The sequence below is a fragment of the Vanessa cardui genome, chromosome 11, assembly GCF_905220365.1.
Source record: "Vanessa cardui chromosome 11, ilVanCard2.1, whole genome shotgun sequence".
Taxonomy (NCBI): Eukaryota; Metazoa; Arthropoda; class Insecta; order Lepidoptera; family Nymphalidae; genus Vanessa; species Vanessa cardui.
The window spans coordinates 6,907,294-6,929,431 of record NC_061133.1 but is presented as its reverse complement, the minus strand read 5'-3'; the positions used below and the strand labels follow the sequence as shown (position 1 = coordinate 6,929,431).

The following is a 22,138-nucleotide window of genomic DNA, read 5'->3' as shown; positions in this document are numbered from 1 at the left end:
TTCTAACCACTGTAACCACTCGACTTTAAAACCTCCATCGTGAGATCAAAATTGTTTATTATATTAAGCCTTCTTTATTTTAATATTTAATATTGTTAATCCATTGACAACGTGTTTATACGGTTATTATGTACGAGGAATAAACTTAGGTGAATAAGAAATTACCTATATCCTAGGATTAGGTACAAATAAAGTCAAATTATCAAATATCTTGTCATTTTTTTCTATTACAACCTTTAAATAATCTAATATCTGTAACCAAAACTTTTCGAAACAATCAGATAACTCGAAATCTTTTCGTGACGGTAGCTGTATTTAAAACTAGTTTTATTAATATATTCGTATCCAGATCGGAAATTACATACATATCTAAAACATCCCTGATTCTTGTTTTTTTATGTAATAGTGGGGGGGGGAATCGAGCAGGAGGCTCACCTGATGGAAAGTAATTACCACCGCCCATGGACATCTGCAACACCAGGGGGCTTGCAGGTCCGTTGCCGGCATTTAAGGAAGGAGTAGGTACGCTTTTTTCTTGAAGGTTCCTAAGTCGTATCGGTTCGGAAAAATTGCCGGCGAAAGCTGGTTCTACAAAGTTGTTGTGCGAGGTAGAAAATGTCTTAAAAATCGCGCTGTTGTAGATTTTCGGACATCAAGGATGAAATTCTGCCCTAAGAAATTCAGCAGCCGGGATTAATCTAAACAATTCCTCAGAACATTCCCCGTTAAAAATTCGGTAAAAGATGCAGAGTGATCTAACATCTCTATGCAAAGCCAAGGGGTCAAGCAGATCGGTTTTGAAGGCAGAAAGGCTTGATCGTTAATAATTCGCTTTGCGTTGGAAACAGTCAAATTGAAGGAGCTGGTATTGGGGAGCACCCGCCAAGAGGTGAGAGCAGTATTCCATGTGAGGCCAAATTTGCACCAGTCACGCTACAAAAATGAAATAATATAAGTCATGTTCATTTTCAATTCAGATCAATATCCGTAAAAAACATTAAAAAGTATTAATACGCTTATAACACCATCACATATTTAGCTAATGGAACCACTTTCCTGAGAGTTAAAAAATCAGTTAAAAAATATTATTTTTTATATTCTATTTACAAAATAAATTTAAAATGATTAACTTCGACCTACGTTAACCTATAGATATGATAACTACAGTGGATGCTGTAACGAAATAGAAAGCAATTAAATAATCTCATTCAAGTTTGTACAAAGATAATAACAACATACCTACTGACTTGTGTAAATTATATTGCGTATTATTTTATAATTGTGAAAATATCCATATATAATGTCTGATGTAAGTAATAGCATTATAATTATACAAATTATGTATTTATAAATGTAAGTAAGATTAATCTAATACTATAGTTGGTTATATTTTGATATTTATCAGCGATATAAACTTTGGGGAGGCTGTTTTGAAGAAGAACCTTCTTCAGTATTACGGCGTCTGAACGACTCTCTAGGAATAGACTCGCGACTTTATCGAGAAGATATCAAAGGCAGCAAAGCGTGGGCGGAGGAACTACATCGAAGTGGACATCTTTCTAAGCAGGACAATGATGCTATACAAAAGGGACTAGATAAAGTAAGTTACAGTTTTTTACTTTAAAACACAATATGTACATATGTATACGTATAGTACGACACAACTTAAATGTAGCATCGGCAAAATTCGTAAAACCGATCACATAAACTGAGTTAAGTACGCTATCAAAAATTATCAATATTTATTTCTTATGTGAATATGATCTTTACACAAACGTAATAGCTTGTTGTTGTTATATCATATGACCTTATATATTCGTCAATTTGACATGTCGATTTACATACACTTTCGGAGGTTACACTTACGTGAGAATCTATAGCGACCAATAGCGTCGAATGGCGCGATAGGGTGCTATTTCTATTGGTTGTAATCGGTTTTATTGAATTTGCCGATGCTACATCTAAGTTGTACTATTCTACTATACTTACCTGTAAGCTACTTAAGTAATTGTATTTAAGTATTTACATACAGTCAATGTATAAGCAATTTAATTAATTATAGAAGCATTACAAATGTATAATCAACTCCACTAATCTATCAAACTTTCAAAAAAGATAATTTGTTCCTAGATAAAATATAACGCAAAACAAATAAACATTTTAATATTATGACATCAGGTGGAGGAGGAGATCGCAGAGGAGCTCTACAACAATGGCAGGCTAAACGATACCGAGGAAGACATACATTCTGTTGTCGAAAGGCGTCTAACAGAGCACGCTGGAGAAGCCGCTCTACGCCTGCATACCGCTCGCAGTCGCAACGATCAGTCCGCTACCGACACCAAGCTATGGATGCTTTCTTCGCTAAAAAGAATTCAAAACGAAATTATACGTCTCGCCTCGGTAACATTTTTAAACAACACAAACAATCATTTGGATATTTTGAACTTTATTTACAACTGTCTATTTTATTCATTCAAAAGGTTCTCGTAAAACGGGCAGAGCAAGAAATAGATATAATATGTCCCGGATATACTCATTTGCAACGAGCACAGCCCATCCGGTGGAGTCACTTTTTATTAAGGTAAGTCTAAGCTAGTGTAACCCCCAGGGCCGTATTTAGGGGAGGGCAACCGGGGCCACTGCCCTGGGGCCTCCACATTAGTGGGGGCCACATTTTTCAGGAAGTTAACCAATAACTCTCGGTATTACTATAATCAAATAATAATAATGTTATTATTTAATATTTTAAAAGTTAACGATACAAGTAAATAAATCATAGCTTAGTGATTGAAATGAAAAAGTAATTTATTCATGATAATATAATTATTAGGTTGTTCACGCTTCTGTTTGTCTAGGACCCCCACTGCTTTGTGGCCTGGGGGCCTCCAGACCTTTAAATCCGACTCTGGTAACCCCCATTAATAATATTTTGAAATTGTAAAACCTAAAGAATACTACGAGAATTTTATACACCAACAGCTATGCTTGGTCATTACGAGACGACGTGAAGAGATTAGAAGAGCAGAGAATTCGCTTGTCATCTTGTCCCCTCGGCAGTGGGGCTATTGCCGGCTGTGCATTGCCGATTGACCGTAAACGATTAGCCACGAGCTTGGGATTTCAAAATGTTACACCCAACTCCATGTTTGCTGTTGGTTCGAGGGACCACATAGGTAATTTCTGATACGTGTATATTTAGTAAAGTAAAGTAAAGTAAAGTAACAGCCTGTAAATTTCCCACTGGAACTGGTTTGGAACGTATTCCACCACGCTGTTCCAATGTGGGTTGGTGGAATGCACATGTGGCAGAATTTCTATGAAATTAGACACATGCAGGTTTCCTCACGATGTTTTCCTTCACCGCCGAGCACGAGATGAATTATAAACACAATTAAGCACATATGCTTGCTTGCTGGTGCTTGCCTGGGTTTGAACCCGCAATCATCGGTTAAGATGCACGCGTTCTAACCACTGGGCCATCTCAGTTCTCGTGTATATTTAACCGAACAAAATAGCATTAAACAATATAATTTTAAATTCTGTAAAAAAAATAATGTGTAACTAAATCACAAACGAATTCATAAATATGTCAAATTGCATTATATATGCATTACATAATTATATGTAGTTATAAGATACATACATTATTTACACAAAATATAATTAAATATAATGTAATATATTTGGCTTTAATTATTTATGTTTATACAGTATCTACAGTTATCATTTTACGAGCGAAAATAGTAATAGGTTAAAAGGTAATGAAGTGTTATTGTTTATATTTTAGTTGAATTTCTGAACTGGGCATCACTATGTGGATTACATCTTAGTAGATTAGCAGAGGACCTAATAATCTACAGCTCACAAGAGTTTAAATTCATACAGCACTCCGATCAATTTTCTACCGGCTCCAGTCTCATGCCCCAAAAACGTAATCCCGATGGCTTAGAACTTGTACGAGGAGCGGCTGGAATATTACTCGGCGACGCATTCTCATTCAGCTGTATTTTAAAAGGCTTACCAAGTACATACAATAAGGATTTACAATCGGATAAGGAAATCTTGTTCAGATCATATGACAGACTGCTGGATTGCTTAAAAGTCACCGTGGGAACCGTATCTACCATGAAAGTATGTTTGTATTTTATCCGACACAAACTTTTAATCATGAAATTTTTATCATAAACTATATAAAATTCTTTTACATTAAGGACAGTTGATAAAAATAACTGCATTAAGTATAAGTAATATGAAATGGCGGGACAGATGGTAGCTTTATTTTGTATTTGAATTGTAATTTATACCCTGCGCAAAATCTCTTAAGAAAGTATGAATAAGGTTTTGTTTTAATACACCTAATTTTCGTACTGACGATGTAAGTCGACGTTGAAAAAGCACGCAGCCTGCTAGAACCTTTTAATCATGTAATTTTTGATATATAAAATATATCAAAAATATATAAATGAATACATATAACATATAAATGAATTTTTGAACTATATAAAATTCTTTTACATTAACGCCAGTTGATTAAAATAACTGCATCAAGTATAAGTAATATGAAATGGCGGGACGGATGGTAGGTTTATTTTCTATTTGAATCGTAATTTATACCCTGCGTAAAATCACTTAAGAAAGTATGAATAAGGTTTTGTTTTAATACTTCTAATTTTCGTACTGACGATGTAGGTGGACGTTGAAAAAGCACGCAGCCTGCTAGAACCAGGTATGCTGGCGACGGATCTGGCGCACGCCCTGGTGCGTCGCGGCGTGCCGTTTCGCCGCGCGCATCATCTGGTCGGAGCCGCACTGCGCCGCGCCGCCGCTCTCGGGCTCGATCTACAGCAATTGCCGCATCGTGAATATGTCGCTATATGGTAACAGCTGTTATGGATATACAGTCTAAATCAAAACAACAATCATATGAATCTGTTCTTTTAAGATGTTTATATTTATTTACGTTCTCATCTGTTTGGTACGAATTTACAATCGTGATTAAACTTGCTTCTGGATGAACTTGATATACATATAAATCAGACTTTTCAAGATTGTAACAAATTAATTTTAAGACAATGTACTTAATATGATTACTACTATTGAATAAAATATACGATTTCAGTATCAATACTAACATAATGTTAAATTTTATAACTGAAAAAATAATCTATATACTTACCACATTTGAATTCAGTTGTACTGAAAAATTTTGGATAAGAAGAGGCCTGTAAAAGCAACGAATAATGAATTGAATGATTGGCATTATTACATAAACGGAATTGAATTTTTTCAATGACTCCGTAAAACCTGCTCATTGGTAGATCACTAATACCTGCCTACTATGTTTTATTTTGATGTTATTTCTGTTATAATGTGTGATGTACAAAATTGTCACATTCTGTTAGTACGTATATTCTGTTTTAGCCCCGAATTTGGCACTGAACATGAACTAATGAAAATTTTCTCCTGGGAGTCGAGCGTAGAACAGTACACCACAGAAGGTGGCACTTCCAGAAACACTGTTTTGCAACAAATCCAAGAATTGAATCAATGGCTAGAAGGCAATATTACAACTTGTGAATAAAAATGAAAACAGTGACACCATAACGTCTTTATTGTACTATTTTACTTTATAAAATGTGTTTATACTCATCAAGTAAGTGTTTCATTAATAACTATACTTTATGCGAACCATAACAGGATAAAAACCAAATGCACAACATTTGATAGAACTTGATTACTCTGTGATATTCACTCTGTATTTACGAGTAAGTATCGTTTTGAATATCGACGAAACTGCTATTGGAAGTTTGGAAGTAAAATTAGAGAAGTAATAAGTAGTTAAGTGTAATAGTATTGTATAAAAAATAAAGATATATTAATGAATTCTTAGTAGTGCACACGATAATAGCTGAGTTATTACTAACTCGCATGAAATACGTAAATCTAAGGTTTATATATCGTTTCTCCTACTTTCATTAGTATAGGCTATACACATAATTAATGCTTAAGCATTAATGCTTGCAGCGTATTGATAGCCTATACTCTACGTAATGGAAATTAGTTCATACATGCTCAAGGGTTCTGAGCAGTAATGATCACTTACAACCATATGCCCCATAAAAAATATAATCAACAAACATTATCAATAAATAAAATCAATAAAGTTTTGTACCTTATCATATTAATTTACTAGGATTAAATATTGTCGTAATAATATATTGGGCATGTTTTCGGAATGTATAATTCCTTATCATTTATTGACAATGTCGGTAAATATTACAAAAACTTAATAAGGCTTAACTTTGATATTTTGTTGGAAATGCATGTAAAAGAGAAAAGAAAAAGAACTTCATTGTTTTAATGCTCTCGTTATCAAAATATTTCCTAAAAGTATAGTTAGACAATATATACTAAAAATCTACATTCAACGGTGGACAAATATCTTATAGGCAGAGAGTGCTTAACACCAAGAAAAACAGATTCAGAAATTGTACTATGAAACTAAACAAAACGTTACGGGTGAGCCGTATAAATATCGTCATTATTTTTTTTCTACATAAATTACAAAGGTGAATCTACTCGACAATCCACTAAATTATGACAATGTGTGATGTTTACAACCCTTCCTTCCTTTCCATCACCAATGCCCCACTCACCTCAGGAACTAAGATGTTATATCCGTTATGGCTGTAGTTATATTAGGTCTGTGACCCTTCATACTGGAATACAATGATATAAAGTATTGGTGTGTGGTGGATGATTAGATGAGTTGCTATTTAGACGGGCACCAAGTGCAATCATTTAAGGTAATGGATATGACAAAAGACCAAGAATTACATCACATTGATTTCCAAATAAAGGTAAATAAAGCATTATTACACATAACTATTAAAATACAATGATATTTAAATAAGATTTCGATAAGATTAAGATAAGAAACGGTATAGGATTGGCTAATAATACGGCCTCTATGCCAAACGAAAAAATTGAATTATATTTAGCTGTCAGATGGAATACAATTATCTAATAAATATTTTTGGAAATTTAGGTAGTAGGACAAATGTTACCTCTTTTATTTAGATGGATGTATCTACTTATATATTATATTTTTCATCATATTATAATTGATGAACAAATTTAATTGTAGCCACATAAATGTATATGTTTATGTGTCTTTATATTATTCGCCGAACTGAAATGAAAATAAACCACGATTATCTAACCAATATTTTGCATTTGTTATCACACATACATGTAGACTTAAGTATCTGCAAATATTGTCACGTTACAGCGTCAAATTAAGTCCTGAAAAAGTTTATGTTATTATTTTTGCGATTCAATATTTACGACATAAATAAACAATTTCACAATAAATATACTCCTTTATTTCATCCTTAAAAACAGAAGAAAACCAAAGAATGCCAAGTGGAAGAACTAATGGCGCCTTAAAGTACTTCAATAAATCTCTTAAGATTTATTGAAGTACGTAAATAAGACCTACTAAGGTAGGTACTAGCCGAATCGAAGCGTTAATATATAATTCAATGACATATGATTGAACAAATAAAATCCGACAAATCAAAACTAAACTATCCATTCCAACAACAACAAGAAGAAGCAAATTGATGCGATATCCTTAGCCGAGAGCCTTATAGTGTGATTTCGGCAGAATAGTGATAGTATCTCAAGTGATGAGTCCTAAGAGACAACTAAAGATTTATTTGTAAGACACATACGTCAATACGATCGATTGTAAGAACCTATGGCTACAATCGAACTTGCAACTATTTACATCGCTAACCATTGCGGTTACTTAATGATTACTATTAATTGCATATTAATATACTTATGATAAATTTGAAATGTTTGATTAAATCAAAATTTGCAAACTGAGTAAGAATCTCTTATTTATACAATAATCTGACCATATCCAGTACTTTATTTAAAATTTCGTGACTTTCGCTGGTGGACAACCATTCAACAGCATATTTTATTTGAGTAAGTGTTAAGAACATATCAAATGATTAAAAGCAGTATGATTGTCTGTCTAAATTTCATGTTTATAATGACCCCTAGAACCCCAGATAGCCTTCATGTATATTAGATGACATTAGAGTTAGAGTTGAGCAAACTTAATAAAGTTTTTCTTAATGGGGCAATGATATTCTAATAAACAGATATGTTATACTCATACTAAACAACAGAAAAAAGTGTGCCGTGCCGGGGACCGTTTATTTTAAATTTCGTTACAAGTAAAAAGATAGCTTGATAAAAACAATAAGTAAAAGGGATAACTAGATGTTTTAATTACGCAAAACATATTACTACATAATTATGATGTATTATAACGTATTACTGGCATAATTATGATGAAAACGACTAAAAGCAAACGTCCCAATTAGGACGTTTTCTAGTCTTCACTTTTTGCGCGTTAATGACATATCTGTTTACTAAAACATCATTGTAATGGGGTAAATTATTAGATAAATAATTTACGTTTATTAAAATTTTTGCTCTACTCGAAAAGCAAATATTATGCTGATCCAAGATTATAAATTATTTTCGTTCTACGTGGCATACAAATCTGTTATAAACATAAGCCCATTGATTAATATATATATCGACTTTCACCTAGGTAGAATGTATATATCTAGGCGAATTTAAATGTCACATTTTAATAGTGAATCACAATAGAAAAGGTCCCAAACTATGTTGATTGTAAACATTTTTATTATTTTTAACATAGAATTACATAAACATACTTATTCATTTTACTCGAACACTAAAACACTTCAAGATTCCCGTAAAATAAATGTACCTATTTTATAAACAAAACAATGCCGCATATTGCCAGGCACCCAAGTGTTATGTGATTGAGTTGGCTATAAGCTGTCGCACGCGACCGTCCGCAAATACGTGCTTTCGAACAGATATAACTGACAGAAAGTCTAACTCTCCGACCCTAGTCATAACCGCCTACAAAACTTCTGAAACGGATTACCACCTAACATTCCTACCTCAGTCAACGACCGTAGCGGCAGTATCGTTGTCATTGTTTAAGGTATCTAGTTCTTTATAAATCCAATAAGTTTTATATAAACATTTTAAAAGCGCTTATTACAAATAAAATTTCAAACAATTATTAAATAAATCTTAAAATAACTCAATTTATTTTATACAGAAAAAAAATCTTTACAGGATGTCTTCACTGCATTTGTTCAAATTAGCTGTGATGCTAGTGTTCATAATGGTAACATGTACTCTTGCATACAAATTAAATTCCCTAAATGACAATGAATTGGACGAACAGAATCTACAGAATTTACCAAATAAGGAGGTAAGTAAAACAAATATTTATGCCTTAATACAATTTTTACAAATTTTAGTGTTTCATAGAAACCTTACAAAATATTTCGTTTGCGCGATTCAGCTATTAACAAATAAAAAGAACGCTTAGAATCAAATGTGTCTTACTCTTAACCAAAGGACGTTGAGGTACCTGTACTTGTTTACATTGTTTGTTTACATTATATTACATCTACTATTCCGTGCAATAATTTAATTTCAATGAACTATCTATTCTTACATTATCCACGATATTTTTTTCTAAAATCTCAAAATATCTATATTTGCTTTCGGCGTCTTACTGATCGGCAACTTCAATAGTTTTATATCGCGCAGTAGCTCAAGTCAAATATTCAGATTATCGCTATTCGCTTAATGACAATGATAGAATGATAGTCGGGCGATTAGTGTGACGCACCATTTTCAACGTTATCTCATCGAAAGTTCAGCAATGTAGAACACCCTAAGTAACCGTGATCGTTAATTAAAATAAAAAATACTGATAGTTGTAAATAAATTTATGAAAAAAAGCAAATTTAACGGCCAGCATTTATTAAGATACAAAATAACAAAAGTTTACCTTTACCTTTGTTATTTTGCATCTTAATAGGATTTGGATATCGAAATCGGAAAAATTAAATTTATTAATATTATTAATTAATAATGATTATTAATAAAATATAATCGATTATCAGTATACTCCGTCAGGTAAAAATAGATAATAATATATCTTAAATAGACAATAGACCTTTGCATAAATTCCCAAGAAGTTGGTTTAGCGAAAGCCTTATCAATGTAGTAGATTTTAAGCATGAAACAACCATTTTTTTGTTGATTCGGCACATTATGGCCAAAGCGCCACAAATCTCAAAAGCTATAATTTTCAGTCTCTCGTGCTAATTACTTTCATAAAATAAAAATAATTAATACATTTTCTCCTTTCAGTACGTACGACACATCCATTCTATGATAGACGCGTACAATGGAGGCATCAATGGAAAAATATTGATAGAAACGAATGCTTTAATCGATACTAAGTATCAAACGATCAAACGTAACGGAGACTTGATCAATTCCCTTCTGGGTCTGCCCAAGGGTTTAATTGAAGCCGGTCGTTAGTTTTGAAACATCAAAATGTATCACATTTCTGTATACTTGAAATGGCTTTACCAAATTTATGATTGAGGGGCTATAAAAATAAAAATATTTCTTTTGTCAAAACATATATTGTACCATATTATTTCTAAAACTAATGTTACCCTTTTACAGGTACGCTATTCGGTTTAAAGAATATTTACATTTGTTGCTAATTACATAAAACATTTAGTTTCTTTTTAAGTTACGTACTGTTTCCAAAATATGAAAATAGTTATTTTAGAAATTTATTTTTACAATATTCTCAGACGATTGAGTAGCATATTACGTATTTAAAATTATTTTGCAAACAATTACAACTTGGAATTCTAATATTAATTAGCTCTCATATTAGATATTTTTTTTACTTTTTATTTGATAACTAAATCGTTAAAGTTATATGCATATCAATATTTTTTTTTTCAAGTTTTTATGTTGATATTTTTATGAGCTAATATTACAAATAATAAATCCAAATTGATTGCACCTTATGAATGGTATAGGCTACATACAATGTCATTACAAAAGTTTATATAACATTCAAATACTTGTATATTGTAAGAAATGAACACATTTTAGTAGTTTCAATTGCTTGCTTTAATTTTAGCGAGGATATAAAGAATTGTTTAAAAGATCCCTTAAACATAATTTAGGATTGCCAATTAAAACAATGGTCATGTTTCGTTTGTATGGCTTCCGACCTTATAAATTATTAAATTATAAGTTATTAAATTATCTTTTAAACAAAATTAACTAACGGTTTATATCGGTTTGTGGCAAAAAATATATTGAATATTCTGCATTCAAACACACAAAAAGGTAGTCGTAATGATATGTCTGCAATATGTAGTCATACCATAGATTATCTTTTATAGTGCTCCAATAAAAAAACCATATGATTAAATTTTGATTGAGAGTCATAGATTATAACATCATTAACTAATTTAATTAAGTGACAACACTAATCAATTAAAACATTTTTCTCTCATACGATCACGATAACACAACAATACTCGTGGAATTAATCATGAACTTAACAATCTCGCTCCTCCGTCCACACATAAATAGACTTCGCTAACACGAGTAACACAGGGCGACGCTAGAACTTGAGCGAGAAGCCCGGCGCGACGTTGAGCGAGCGGTTCTGCACGTGGAAGCCGAGCGACTCGTCGGAGTCGGCGCGCGCGAACTGCGCGTAGGCGGCGCCGCCGGCGGGCGGCTTGGGGCTGTGCGTGGTGCGCCGGTTGCCCTCCGACTTGGCGGGCCACGTGGGGAACATGGCTGGCTCGATCGCCACGGGGTGCTCCTGCACATACGTTACAAATAGACTATAAACTAACAGTAATAACCAATTATTAAAATAAAAGTAATGTAAATTGTTCATAAAATAAAAATTGACACACAGTTGCTAACACAATTATTTACACTCAATTTCATATCTATTCCGTAAGATTCTTGGACGGTAATAAAAAAATTATCTCTTTCTTATAATACTAAAGGTAAATATAAACAAACCTTAAAATATCCGTGTTCCAGAGCAGCGTCAGCTGTAAATCTTCTAGCAGGGTTATAAGTTAAGAATCCTTGAAGTAATGAATGGCCAGTTTCGGATAGTAAATCGGAACCGATTCGCTGACGCAGTCCACCCGAAGGATGCTCTGCAAACGTCATCTTCTGCACAGCGGGCAACTCCTTGTACCCCGGCCAGAGCAGCTCCGACGGCGTACCTAAATCCTAAAAAAATAAAAACGTGTTAAGAAATGACCAATCACCTTAAATGAATATTAGCCGAAGAACTAACTGATAACAGAAACTCACTTTAAAAATCCTATTCAGCTGGTCGACTTCCGACTTCCCAGGGAACAGCGGATTCATCGTGATGAACTCGGCGAATATGCAGCCGACGCTCCACATGTCGATGGGCGTGGAGTACTCCTTGCAGCACAGCAGCAGCTCGGGCGCGCGGTACCACAGCGTCACCACGATGGGCGTGTACTGGCGCAGCGGCGAGCCGTACTCGCGCGCCAGCCCGAAGTCGCCCACCTGGGTGTCACACGTCTCACTATCGCTTTGTCGGATTTGGTATCTTTTTAATGCGGTAGTTTCAGCGTTTCGACGATACCATTGACGATATCACTATACCACTAAATAAAATAAATGAAAAAACTAACCTTCAATATTCCCTTATGTGAAAGCAAGAGATTGCTGGTCTTGAGATCCCGGTGCAAAATCCAGTTGTCGTGAAGATGGTGGACCGCCTTCAATAGCTGCGTCATTAAACATTTGACCTCGCCTGAAAGTAGTAACAATTTTATATTAAAAGTTATGGTGGCTACCATTCCTGTAAATCACTATGATAAAAATATTTTATTTATTTACCAGGTAAAAACACTTGTTTTTTAGCTCGCATAGTTTCCATCAGACTCTTGAGATCATGCTCGACGTAGTCCATTACTATAAATATCTTGTCCATGTTCGAGCCGACCACGATCTCTCGCACGGTCACGATGTTGGGATGCTGGCCCTGCAACAAGCGAATAGGATGTGCGTCTTGTTAGTACTAAGGTGACTATGACACTTGTAATATTTAGAAGAGATCACTCTTCATCCAACGATGCGCTGCCGTATGGTGCCAGCTTAACCATTGTAAGATGACTAAAAGAAAAGCTAAACTTAATTAAAATCTGAGTAAAAGTATATAGTTTTCTTTAAAAAACATGCGAGTGAAAAAATCCGATTTCTATATTTATAAATAGATGAAAACAAAATCAATATATCGTGGAAACATTTTGTCATAACAAAACAATTAATTCATATATTTTTGGAGCGCTTTTGATCGTAGTGACCTTAATACGGTAATTATTAAAATACAGTGATAATAATGTAATAATTTGGTTAAAAATTCACTATTAACATGCAGTTTCGTGAAATTATCGGATACACAAAACATCATAACCAGAAAACGACAAGAAAGTGTATGAAATTTTGACAACAGTACTAGTTTTTGTACTAAATATATGAATCAAGCAACTCCTCATTTACTCGCGTCAATCAAATTAAATGTTATTTTTCATTTAATTTGTTTGTTCCCAAATGTTACATAAAAAAAGAAAGTGGAACTTAATCAGTAGAAAATTAAATTAATAATTTAATTAAACATTGTGAATAACGCAAACAAAAGCGCCCCAAACTAAAATTTTTTTAGAGATCGCATTCTGCAGATATAATCAAGTCATACTGCCATATAACTGTTTATTTCAATAAAACAATCTTAATTATTTTGTTGCAGTAGGAATTCAAACAACTCCATATCAGTAATCCAAACTGCTAGCAAAACAAATATAAGATTTTTCTATTGTTAAACCCCAATTATAACAAGACAAACACGATTTCCGCCTGAAGTAATTTTAAGTCTGTTTTATAATTAATTTAACTTAAATCGTTCCCCCTAAAAATAAAAAGAATGCACTTCATATCGTGACAATAACACTCATACTTGCAAGTCAAGCATTAAAAATTTATCACATAAATTTTAACCTATTAATTCTTAGGCAGAAACGATTTAAGTTATACATTAAAAATAAACTTAAAAAGGATTCTTAATTACTAATCAAAAAATATATATATAAAATGTCAGGGTATCAAATAACCGTTAAAAAATACACAAAATTAATAACCTCGAATCTCAGAAACTTAAAAATATAAAGATGGTATTCATCTGTTGTTTTGCAAATTTGAATATATGAACATTGTTAGTTCTGATATGGCAATACAAAATAACCTTTTCTTATATTCACTAAATTACATTTAAAACTTTTTTAAAACAAAATAGAAAAAATATAATGTTTACAATCAAAATCAGTTTATATTATAACATTTTCAATAGTATTATTTTAAAATAGACCCAACACTTGCTTGTGACAACCACAGAATTTTTCTTATAAATTAGTTTGAATTTTAATATAAATGAATGTTACCATCATTAATTTCATCTCAAATTAGTAACAAAATTTCTAACGATAAATCTTAAAGGGTTCAATGTTCAAGGATAAGCTTAGGTTAAAATACCCATAACATAGTACTAAGGGACTGACTACCAGTAGAAAAATATACAGGTGATTTCTTAGTACTTTGTCAGAGCATCAAATTTATTTTTATACTCAATCCACAGACAGAATATGGTTTTGATATAACCAACAATCATTCAACTCCATAAAACGCATAGTGACATGCCAACTTTCTTAATGATAAATATAAATAAAAGAGAGAGGGGATGACCTATGGTCGCGCATATGATTGTCTCAATAGCTTAATAGAAGATCCCGCACAATAATAGATGCAGTAACACATTTCAACCGTACCCAAGGAAGCGCAAGAAGGCAGATTGTCGATAATTCACTTAAATACCGATGGACTGTTGCGCAACACACTTATTTACTGAAAAATAATAATACATGTTAACCTTTCAGTCAAATGTTACAAAAATCTCAATAAGCATTTGTTGGGCCCATTTTTATCGTTCCTTTAAAACACTTTATACATATATTTATTTATACTTCATAGTATTAACTTGCCTTAGTTATATGACATGTGCGGAAATTAATCCAACTGATTTTGACAGTATTTCAATATAACATTTCATATTTTTGTTACTTTTATTAATACAATAACACCATTTAAAATGGTCTATAAGGTATATTCATCACTAATGTCACCACTACAATAACAGATCATTTGTAGCTCAATTTGAACACAAAGTGAAATTTTTAATGAATACAAAGCAACTTGTCCATTTTACTTTGATAAAGAAAAATACAATATTTGTGGGAGAAATAGATGTGATGTTCAGTAGTTACACAATATATAAATATTTTATAACTATATATAACATAACTAGAAAACAACTGATGATATGGACAGTACTTGATTACATTACAACAGCTTCAATAAATACCATACATGTGTATGTAATTACAAGTTTAATCTGAGCACTTTATATTATGTCCACCTCATAGACCATTTTAATAAATGCAAACAATAAATTAGATATTGCAGCTTCGTAGTATATTTTAAAAGCATGACTTATTCATAAACTCTACCTAAGACACCACTAGTAATAAATTTACCAGTTGTTTCATGACGATGATAAAAATAACATACAAAATATGAAGAAACATTATCAATGTATATATTATAAATGCGAAAGGAACTCTTTCTGTCCGTTGTTCCAAATTACTAAACCAAATTGTATGAAATTTGGGTTACTTTTTATGCCTAAAACTCGACCAAGAACTAGTATAAATAAATTTGGGACCAAAATACATAGAAAATATTTAAAATACTCACTTTTACACAATTACATAAATATAGGTTGTTTGGTTTAGTTCATATGAATGAAAAAAGACATACAATGAGTTCTGCATTAAGTGGGCTCTTTATATTGATTATCACAATGTTAAGGGATTTAAATTAAAGTACAAAATTTTTGGTTCAAATAGTTAAAACGTAATTCGATTTCTAGTATCACTTAACAGTTATAATGAAGAACTAACTAACCTAATTTTCCTAACTTAACTTAATAATGCTCGCTTATACAACTCCCAGAAACTATACAATCTACTTATTAAAAGTTCAACTTCTTTTTAAATTCTATTTTTAAAACGGTTTTTGTGATTTGTATAAAAATATTGTTTGTTTCTTAAAAAATATCAATTTGCAGTGTATATTTACAAAAAAAAAAAACAATAAAAAGGTAATTTTAAAATAGAAACAAGAATTAGGTCTGCATAATATTACTTCATTATATTACCATTTTTATGTTAACTAATATTATTTGGTATAGATTTTTAGAAACTGTAAGTAAAGTAAAAATTGAAATTTTAGTAATTTTTAGTTTAATTTCACCTCATATTTCATTCAGTTTTGAAACAAAAGTCTATGGTTTTCGAGTGATGAGACATCAACGGCCTCACTATTAGATCTAACGAAACGTGAAAAATACGAATTTTGAAATAACTTTAAGAACAAGAAACGATTACCAATAATGCTGATAAATGAGATTTGAAATCTTATTCTCATACTTAGATTAAATATCACTAAATAAGAGTAACTTAACTAAATCAAATCCACTACTACACAAAACTAATTCGAAAACTTTTTAAATAAGTCAAAACAAACATTTAATCTTGTAGGATTTTATATAAATGAATCTGGATATTGTGACATTGTGTTATATGATCATTTATGTCTATTTCATAACTTTTCTAAAAAGTTGCTTAAAGTGCAGAAATTGTCATGCTTTTAAAATATCATACTTATTTTATTAATAGTAGTTTATTCATTTATTACAAAAATTTGTATTTCTTTTTCGTAAAACCACGCAATATTATTTCACTTTAATTTCTTTACCTTTCTTCACGATGGTCGATGTTGCTGTTTCTAAATTACTCTCGATGATATAAATAATTATTTTTGTAAAGCCATTTCAGAAACTTTCGATGTTCATAAAATAGGGATATATTATGAGAAGAAAATTACTTTTCAGTGAATATTTGTTTTGTTGGAGAGAGCATTTGAGGATTTTCCCCTGGAATAAATTCCTTATAAGATACTTAGGCCCGCCCGTGTATCGAAGTTGTTAACCCTTGCAATTGGGTCACACCTCTAGCACAACCCTCTTCAGGTAAGAGGTGCCGGGCCTGTAGGAATAAAATACAAGGCATTAATTTTGTGAATTTCGCACGAGAGCCATCGAGTGTATTGCAACTCATGGCTCATAAAAGCTGCATGGGTAAAAAAAAGAGAAAAGAAAATCAATTTTGTATACCTTCAAAAATTGAGCACTGTTGCATTACGATGGCTCGAATGAGCTAAGAATAATAAAAAATTGAATTGTGATCCTACCTTTAGCAATGTATTGATTTCCCTCAATGAGGTAATAGGAAATCCTTCCTTTTCCTTTTCCATTTTGAGACGTTTTAGAGCAACTATTTCCTCTGTTGTTTTATCACGTGCTCTGTAAACAACTCCATAAGTGCCTTCCTCAATTCGGTTTAGGCATTGAAATTCTTCAACTGATCGACAGCCCTATAAAATTAAGTTCATTATTTCAGTTGTTATTAAAAAAAAAAACAGATTACCTATTAAAACAGGTTACATATTTTTTGACTTACAGAAATTGAGTTGATCCAGTATGTCGATTAAATTATTACATTTTATTTTTTTCATAAACTGCACTTTTGGTTTAAAATAAAGAACCAATAAAGAGATGTTATACCTGTAATGCAGGAAAGTAGGGTGGTAGGGCATTCATAGCTTCTTCTCTCAACCTCACTTCCTCATCATCCTCTTGAGGTTTCTCTTCTTCGGTGGGAGGTTTTCCATTTTCTCCAGGAGGGGGAGGTGAAAAGGAATGTGAACGACTTCTACTCTTTGATCTTGAGTGTGATCTTGACCTTTAATTATTAGAACTTAAATATAAACTGTACTAAATCAAGTAGACAATCATACATTTTATAATAGCATTACATGAACTATAACTACCATATTTATACAAGAATTTTCCCTCCAGACAAAAATAAAATTAAATGTTTCATTATTTTCATTACATGAGATTTAAAGAAGTTAAAAAGTATTAGCAGTGTAACAAAAATATTGTAATTTTTATTATTAAGGTTATGTGGCTATTTTGATTAGTTTGATTTTTTATAACATATTATTAGTGAACATTTAAATAATAATGAATATACTTATGTGCATCTCGGAACACCCAACAGAATTCATAACTTAAAGAAATAAAAAGATATGAAAATTTTTTACCTGACTGATCCATGTGATGATGGACTTGGATTATTTGATTTTAATACAACTGGTGACTTAGAATTTTGATTAGATTGCTCTTTTTCATTAATAATTTCTAACTCATCCTCTTTCTCTGACTTCTCTTCTCTGTTATCAACTTCTGACTTTGAATCTCTATCTGACTCAGTTTCTGTCTCAGAACTTTCTTCTTCCGTTTCTGTGTTAGTATGTTCACCTGTAATTTTTTACAAGTCTTAATTTAGTAAATTTAACTCAATTAGGTATACTGACTAGAATGCAAAAGTTAAATTTGAGCACCTACAATTACACTGTGAAATTGAAATTTGAAGTAGGCACTAAATGCTTTTATTTTTACATTTATTATGTAGTATTGCTCTGCTAGAGAATATTGATATAAAGGTTATTGAAAGTACTGAGTGATTTAACAATTTTGACAGAATTATCTGCATTTTAACTCCTTATACTTCTCTGCTTATTTTCCTTCACTGTAGAAAAAATATTTGATTTAATTGTAAAAATTTAGGGATTTACCTTCTTCTGGTTCAGAATGGGGTGAAACACTCTTCATTTCCACATCACTAGCATCCGACAATGTCACAACTGAGTCATCACATGTTGGTGAATGATCTGTTTTATTTTTCTTACTTGTCATCTCTTCAGGTGAAACAGATCTTTTCTTACCACGACGACGACGCTCTTCACGCCTAGCCTCTAACTCAACTCGAGACTCATGCTTTCTTTTCACCATTTCTCGTTCTAAAATTAAAAACAAATATACTTAAAAATAAAGAAATACTCTTTAAATACAACAAAAAAAAGAATTAAAAATAATTTTTACCAGCTTCTAGTAACCTCTTTCTTCTTTCTTGCTGATGTTTGTCCAAAGATACATAGCGATCTGAATTTTTTTCTCTTTCATAATCCATATGTTTTTTTGTTTCTTTGTCAAAGTCAGTATGTTTTTTGGTTTCTTGACTTTGTAACTCTTTTGATATTCTTTTACTAAGTAACCTAGTTCTTAAATCTTCTAGTTCCTTATCACCAGAAGTTTTATCTCTATTCTCTTTTTCATTATTTTGTGTCCTTCCTTCTTCAGACAACATTCTTAACCTAGATTCTATTCTATCAGTTTCAATACGTTTTCTATCATTTTCTGAATATTTATACTGACGATCACGATTTACATACATTTCACGTTCCCTTTGCATATCTTTTTCTTTATACATTTCTTTTTCTCGATATGCTTCTTTGGGTCGACCACTCTCTCTGTAAGATGCATTGTCCCGGTACATCTCACGTTCTCTGTAATGTTCTCTTTCCCTATAAAGTTCTTTTTCTCGATAAACATCTTTCTCTCTATATATGTCCTTATCTCTAATCTCCCTCTCTCTGTACATTTCCTTTTCCCGCACGTCTTTTTCCCGGTATGCTTCTTTTTCCCTGTAGTATTGCTTCTCCCTATAGTAATCCTTAGGCATTTCTTCACGTTCTAAAGTTTTACTAAATTCACGTTTGTTTTTTTCCGACTTATCACGTTCCCTGTTGAAAAAATAATTATTTTGTTGTACACCCCCAGAGCAATGAGTCAGACCTTAAATAATATGATCAATATTAATAAAAAGATATACATAGAAGCAATAGTTTTAGTAATCAAAGTCAATGTTAATAAACTAACCTGTAAAGGTGTTTCTTTTCTTTTCTTACACTTTCCTTGTATCTGTCTTTCGCTGTTCGCTTGTGACTTCTTTTGTCTCGATGAGATCGAATCACCGCTTGTGGTGGTTTGATAACTAAAGAATCAGCGTTGTCCCGATCTTCATCAGATAAACTAAAATATTCGACATGACAAAATACATTACTTAAAACGCAAATAAAACGCTCAATCACTGGATCAATATAACCTACCTTGTACATAATACTAATAAATGTATATCAATAATAGCAATTCAAAAAGTAGATTACTTACCTAAAGTCCATTTCATCCTGAACAGGACTTCGAGCAAGTTCACCATCCTCACTTTGATCATCTTCGTAGTTACTCATGGTTCAACTATACAATTTCACTCTAATGAACCAGAAAGGAACACGAACCAATTTACAGTTTTATGAATCACTACAATGCTATTTTGTTGCAAATCAATGTTATTGTTTAATAATAATGTATAAGATATCAAATTGAATGTACCACAAACTGTTACCGATTTAATGAACTGAAAAAGTAAAATGCTACTCAATGGGTACAATAAAACTTTGGACAAGCTCAAACGCCATTTTGTTATTTTGCCATGACGGACGGAAATGTGAATGAACGATCAACGACACAAGATATAGAACGATAAACGAATGAGTAAACAAAAATATCATAATTTTATATTTAAAATCAATCTCTGCAGCATAATGTATCGATCATAGAATATTATTTAATACTATGATTATTACATGTGATTACGAATTGAATATTCGTTTTCTTCCACCATTAAAATTATAACTAGTGCTGGGCGTTTTTTGTAGAAACGGTTTTTAAAACTAGTTCTTTCAAGAAAAACGAACGAACTGTTTCTCGATTATAGAAAAAACGGTTTTTTAATCGAACGAGAAGGCGCCCGCACTCGGTTTCATTGACATTTGACGTTGACGACTGACGTTTTTAGTTCGTTTGGTGGACACTTCGTTCTCTGTCAAGAGCGCGCGCAACGCGCAATACTACCAACAAGCCGTTTGTTGGTACAACTGCGCGTTGCGCGAAACCGTTTTCGATCATGTGTAACTAATTAAGTACTCTATTACTATGAGCTTAAGGACTATTCTTGTATGAATATTAAACCAGTTACAAAAAACTGTTTTCGATTGGAAGTAACGAATAAGCTGCGATGAACCTTATGCGTAGGACCGTACGATACAAATTTGATTGTTGAAAAATTATGAATATTAAAAACGGTTTTTTCGTAGGCTCGGCGCGAAACGGTTTTCGATCACGTCTAACTAATTAAGCACTCTATTGTTATGCGTTTAAAGACTACTCTCGTATGAATACTAAACCAGCTACAAAAAACTGTTTTATTTTGGAATTTACGAATAAGCTGCGATGAACCTTATGCGTAGGAGTAAACGATACAAATTTGGTTGTCGCTAAATTATGGATTTTAAAAACAGTTTTTTTCGTAGGCTCGGCGCGAAACGGTTTTCGATCACGTCTAACTAATTAAGCACTCTATTGTTATGCGTTTAAAGACTACTCTCGTATGAATACTAAACCAGTTACAAAAAACTGTTTTATTTTGGAATTTACGAATAAGCTGCGATGAACCTTATGCGTAGGAGTAAACGATACAAATTTGGTTGACGCTAAATTATGGATTTAATAACCAGTTTTTTCGTACGCTCGGCGCGAAACAGTTTTTTTACACGTCTAACTAATTAAGCACTGTATTGTTATGCGTTTAAAGACTACTCTCGTATGAATACTAAACCAGTTACAAAAAACTGTTTTATTTTGGAATTTACGAATAAGCTGCGATGAACCTTATGCGTAGGAGTAAACGATACAAATTTGGTTGTCGCTAAATTATGGATTTTAAAAACAGTTTTTTTCGTAGGCTCGGCGCGAAACGGTTTTCGATCACGTCTAACTAATTAAGCACTCTATTGTTATGCATTTAAAGACTACTCTCGTATGAATACTAAACCAGTTACAAAAAACTGTTTTATTTTGGAATTTACGAATAAGCTGCGATGAACCTTATGCGTAGGAGTAAACGATACAAATTTGGTTGACGCTAAATTATGGATTTAATAACCAGTTTTTTCGTACGCTCGGCGCGAAACAGTTTTTTTA

General features: G+C 32.3%; 3 protein-coding genes across 4 annotated transcripts; 2 read left to right on the top strand and 1 right to left on the bottom strand.

Annotated features, from left to right (window-relative positions):
* The first annotated feature begins 1,186 nt into the window (after positions 1–1,186).
* On the top strand, positions 1,187–5,656 carry LOC124533870 (argininosuccinate lyase). Its single transcript, XM_047109417.1, has 8 exons — positions 1,187–1,309; positions 1,406–1,600; positions 2,179–2,403; positions 2,484–2,584; positions 2,983–3,176; positions 3,791–4,134; positions 4,693–4,880; positions 5,425–5,656. Exons 1-8 carry the CDS (start codon positions 1,301–1,303, stop codon positions 5,582–5,584), a joined length of 1,416 nt encoding a protein of 471 aa, XP_046965373.1. The 5' UTR covers positions 1,187–1,300; the 3' UTR covers positions 5,585–5,656.
* A 3,226-nt stretch (positions 5,657–8,882) lies between these two features.
* LOC124533353 lies at positions 8,883–10,551 on the top strand. The gene is made up of 3 exons (XM_047108578.1): positions 8,883–9,064; positions 9,202–9,340; positions 10,294–10,551. The coding sequence occupies exons 2-3, from the start codon at positions 9,203–9,205 to the stop codon at positions 10,465–10,467; spliced, it is 312 nt and encodes a 103-aa protein (XP_046964534.1). The 5' UTR covers positions 8,883–9,064; position 9,202; the 3' UTR covers positions 10,468–10,551.
* A 15-nt stretch (positions 10,552–10,566) lies between these two features.
* Positions 10,567–20,607, bottom strand: LOC124533352 (cyclin-dependent kinase 11A). Of its 2 annotated transcripts, XM_047108576.1 has the most exons (12): positions 20,270–20,607; positions 19,979–20,131; positions 19,142–19,842; positions 18,835–19,059; positions 18,301–18,517; positions 17,759–17,936; positions 17,386–17,568; positions 12,862–13,006; positions 12,654–12,775; positions 12,301–12,525; positions 11,998–12,216; positions 10,567–11,788 (listed from the first exon to the last, which is right to left on the bottom strand). In XM_047108576.1, exons 1-12 carry the CDS (start codon positions 20,344–20,346, stop codon positions 11,582–11,584), a joined length of 2,652 nt encoding a protein of 883 aa, XP_046964532.1. In that variant the 5' UTR covers positions 20,347–20,607; the 3' UTR covers positions 10,567–11,581. The 2 variants fall into 2 exon arrangements, with proteins under 2 accessions (XP_046964532.1, XP_046964533.1); XM_047108577.1 differs by lacking the exon at positions 20,270–20,607 and having other exon boundaries at positions 19,142–19,894.
* Positions 20,608–22,138: the final 1,531 nt, after the last annotated feature.

Bases quoted from the DNA above. Each gene is read 5' to 3' on its own strand.
- LOC124533870 (XM_047109417.1), top strand. The intron at 2,585-2,982 runs GTAAGTCTAAGC...ATACACCAACAG, and splicing joins TGGAGTCACTTTTTATTAAG to CTATGCTTGGTCATTACGAG. The intron at 3,177-3,790 runs GTAATTTCTGAT...TTTATATTTTAG, and splicing joins TGGTTCGAGGGACCACATAG to TTGAATTTCTGAACTGGGCA.
- LOC124533353 (XM_047108578.1), top strand. From the start codon at position 9,203: ATGTCTTCACTGCATTTGTTCAAATTAGCTGTGATGCTAGTGTTCATA. The intron at 9,341-10,293 runs GTAAGTAAAACA...TTCTCCTTTCAG, and splicing joins AGAATTTACCAAATAAGGAG to TACGTACGACACATCCATTC.
- LOC124533352 (XM_047108576.1), bottom strand. From the start codon at position 20,346: ATGAGTAACTACGAAGATGATCAAAGTGAGGATGGTGAACTTGCTCGA. The intron at 20,132-20,269 runs GTAAGTAATCTA...CGAATATTTTAG, and splicing joins CAGGATGAAATGGACTTTAG to TTTATCTGATGAAGATCGGG. The intron at 17,569-17,758 runs GTATAACATCTC...TTAATTTTATAG, and splicing joins CCTACTTTCCTGCATTACAG to GGCTGTCGATCAGTTGAAGA.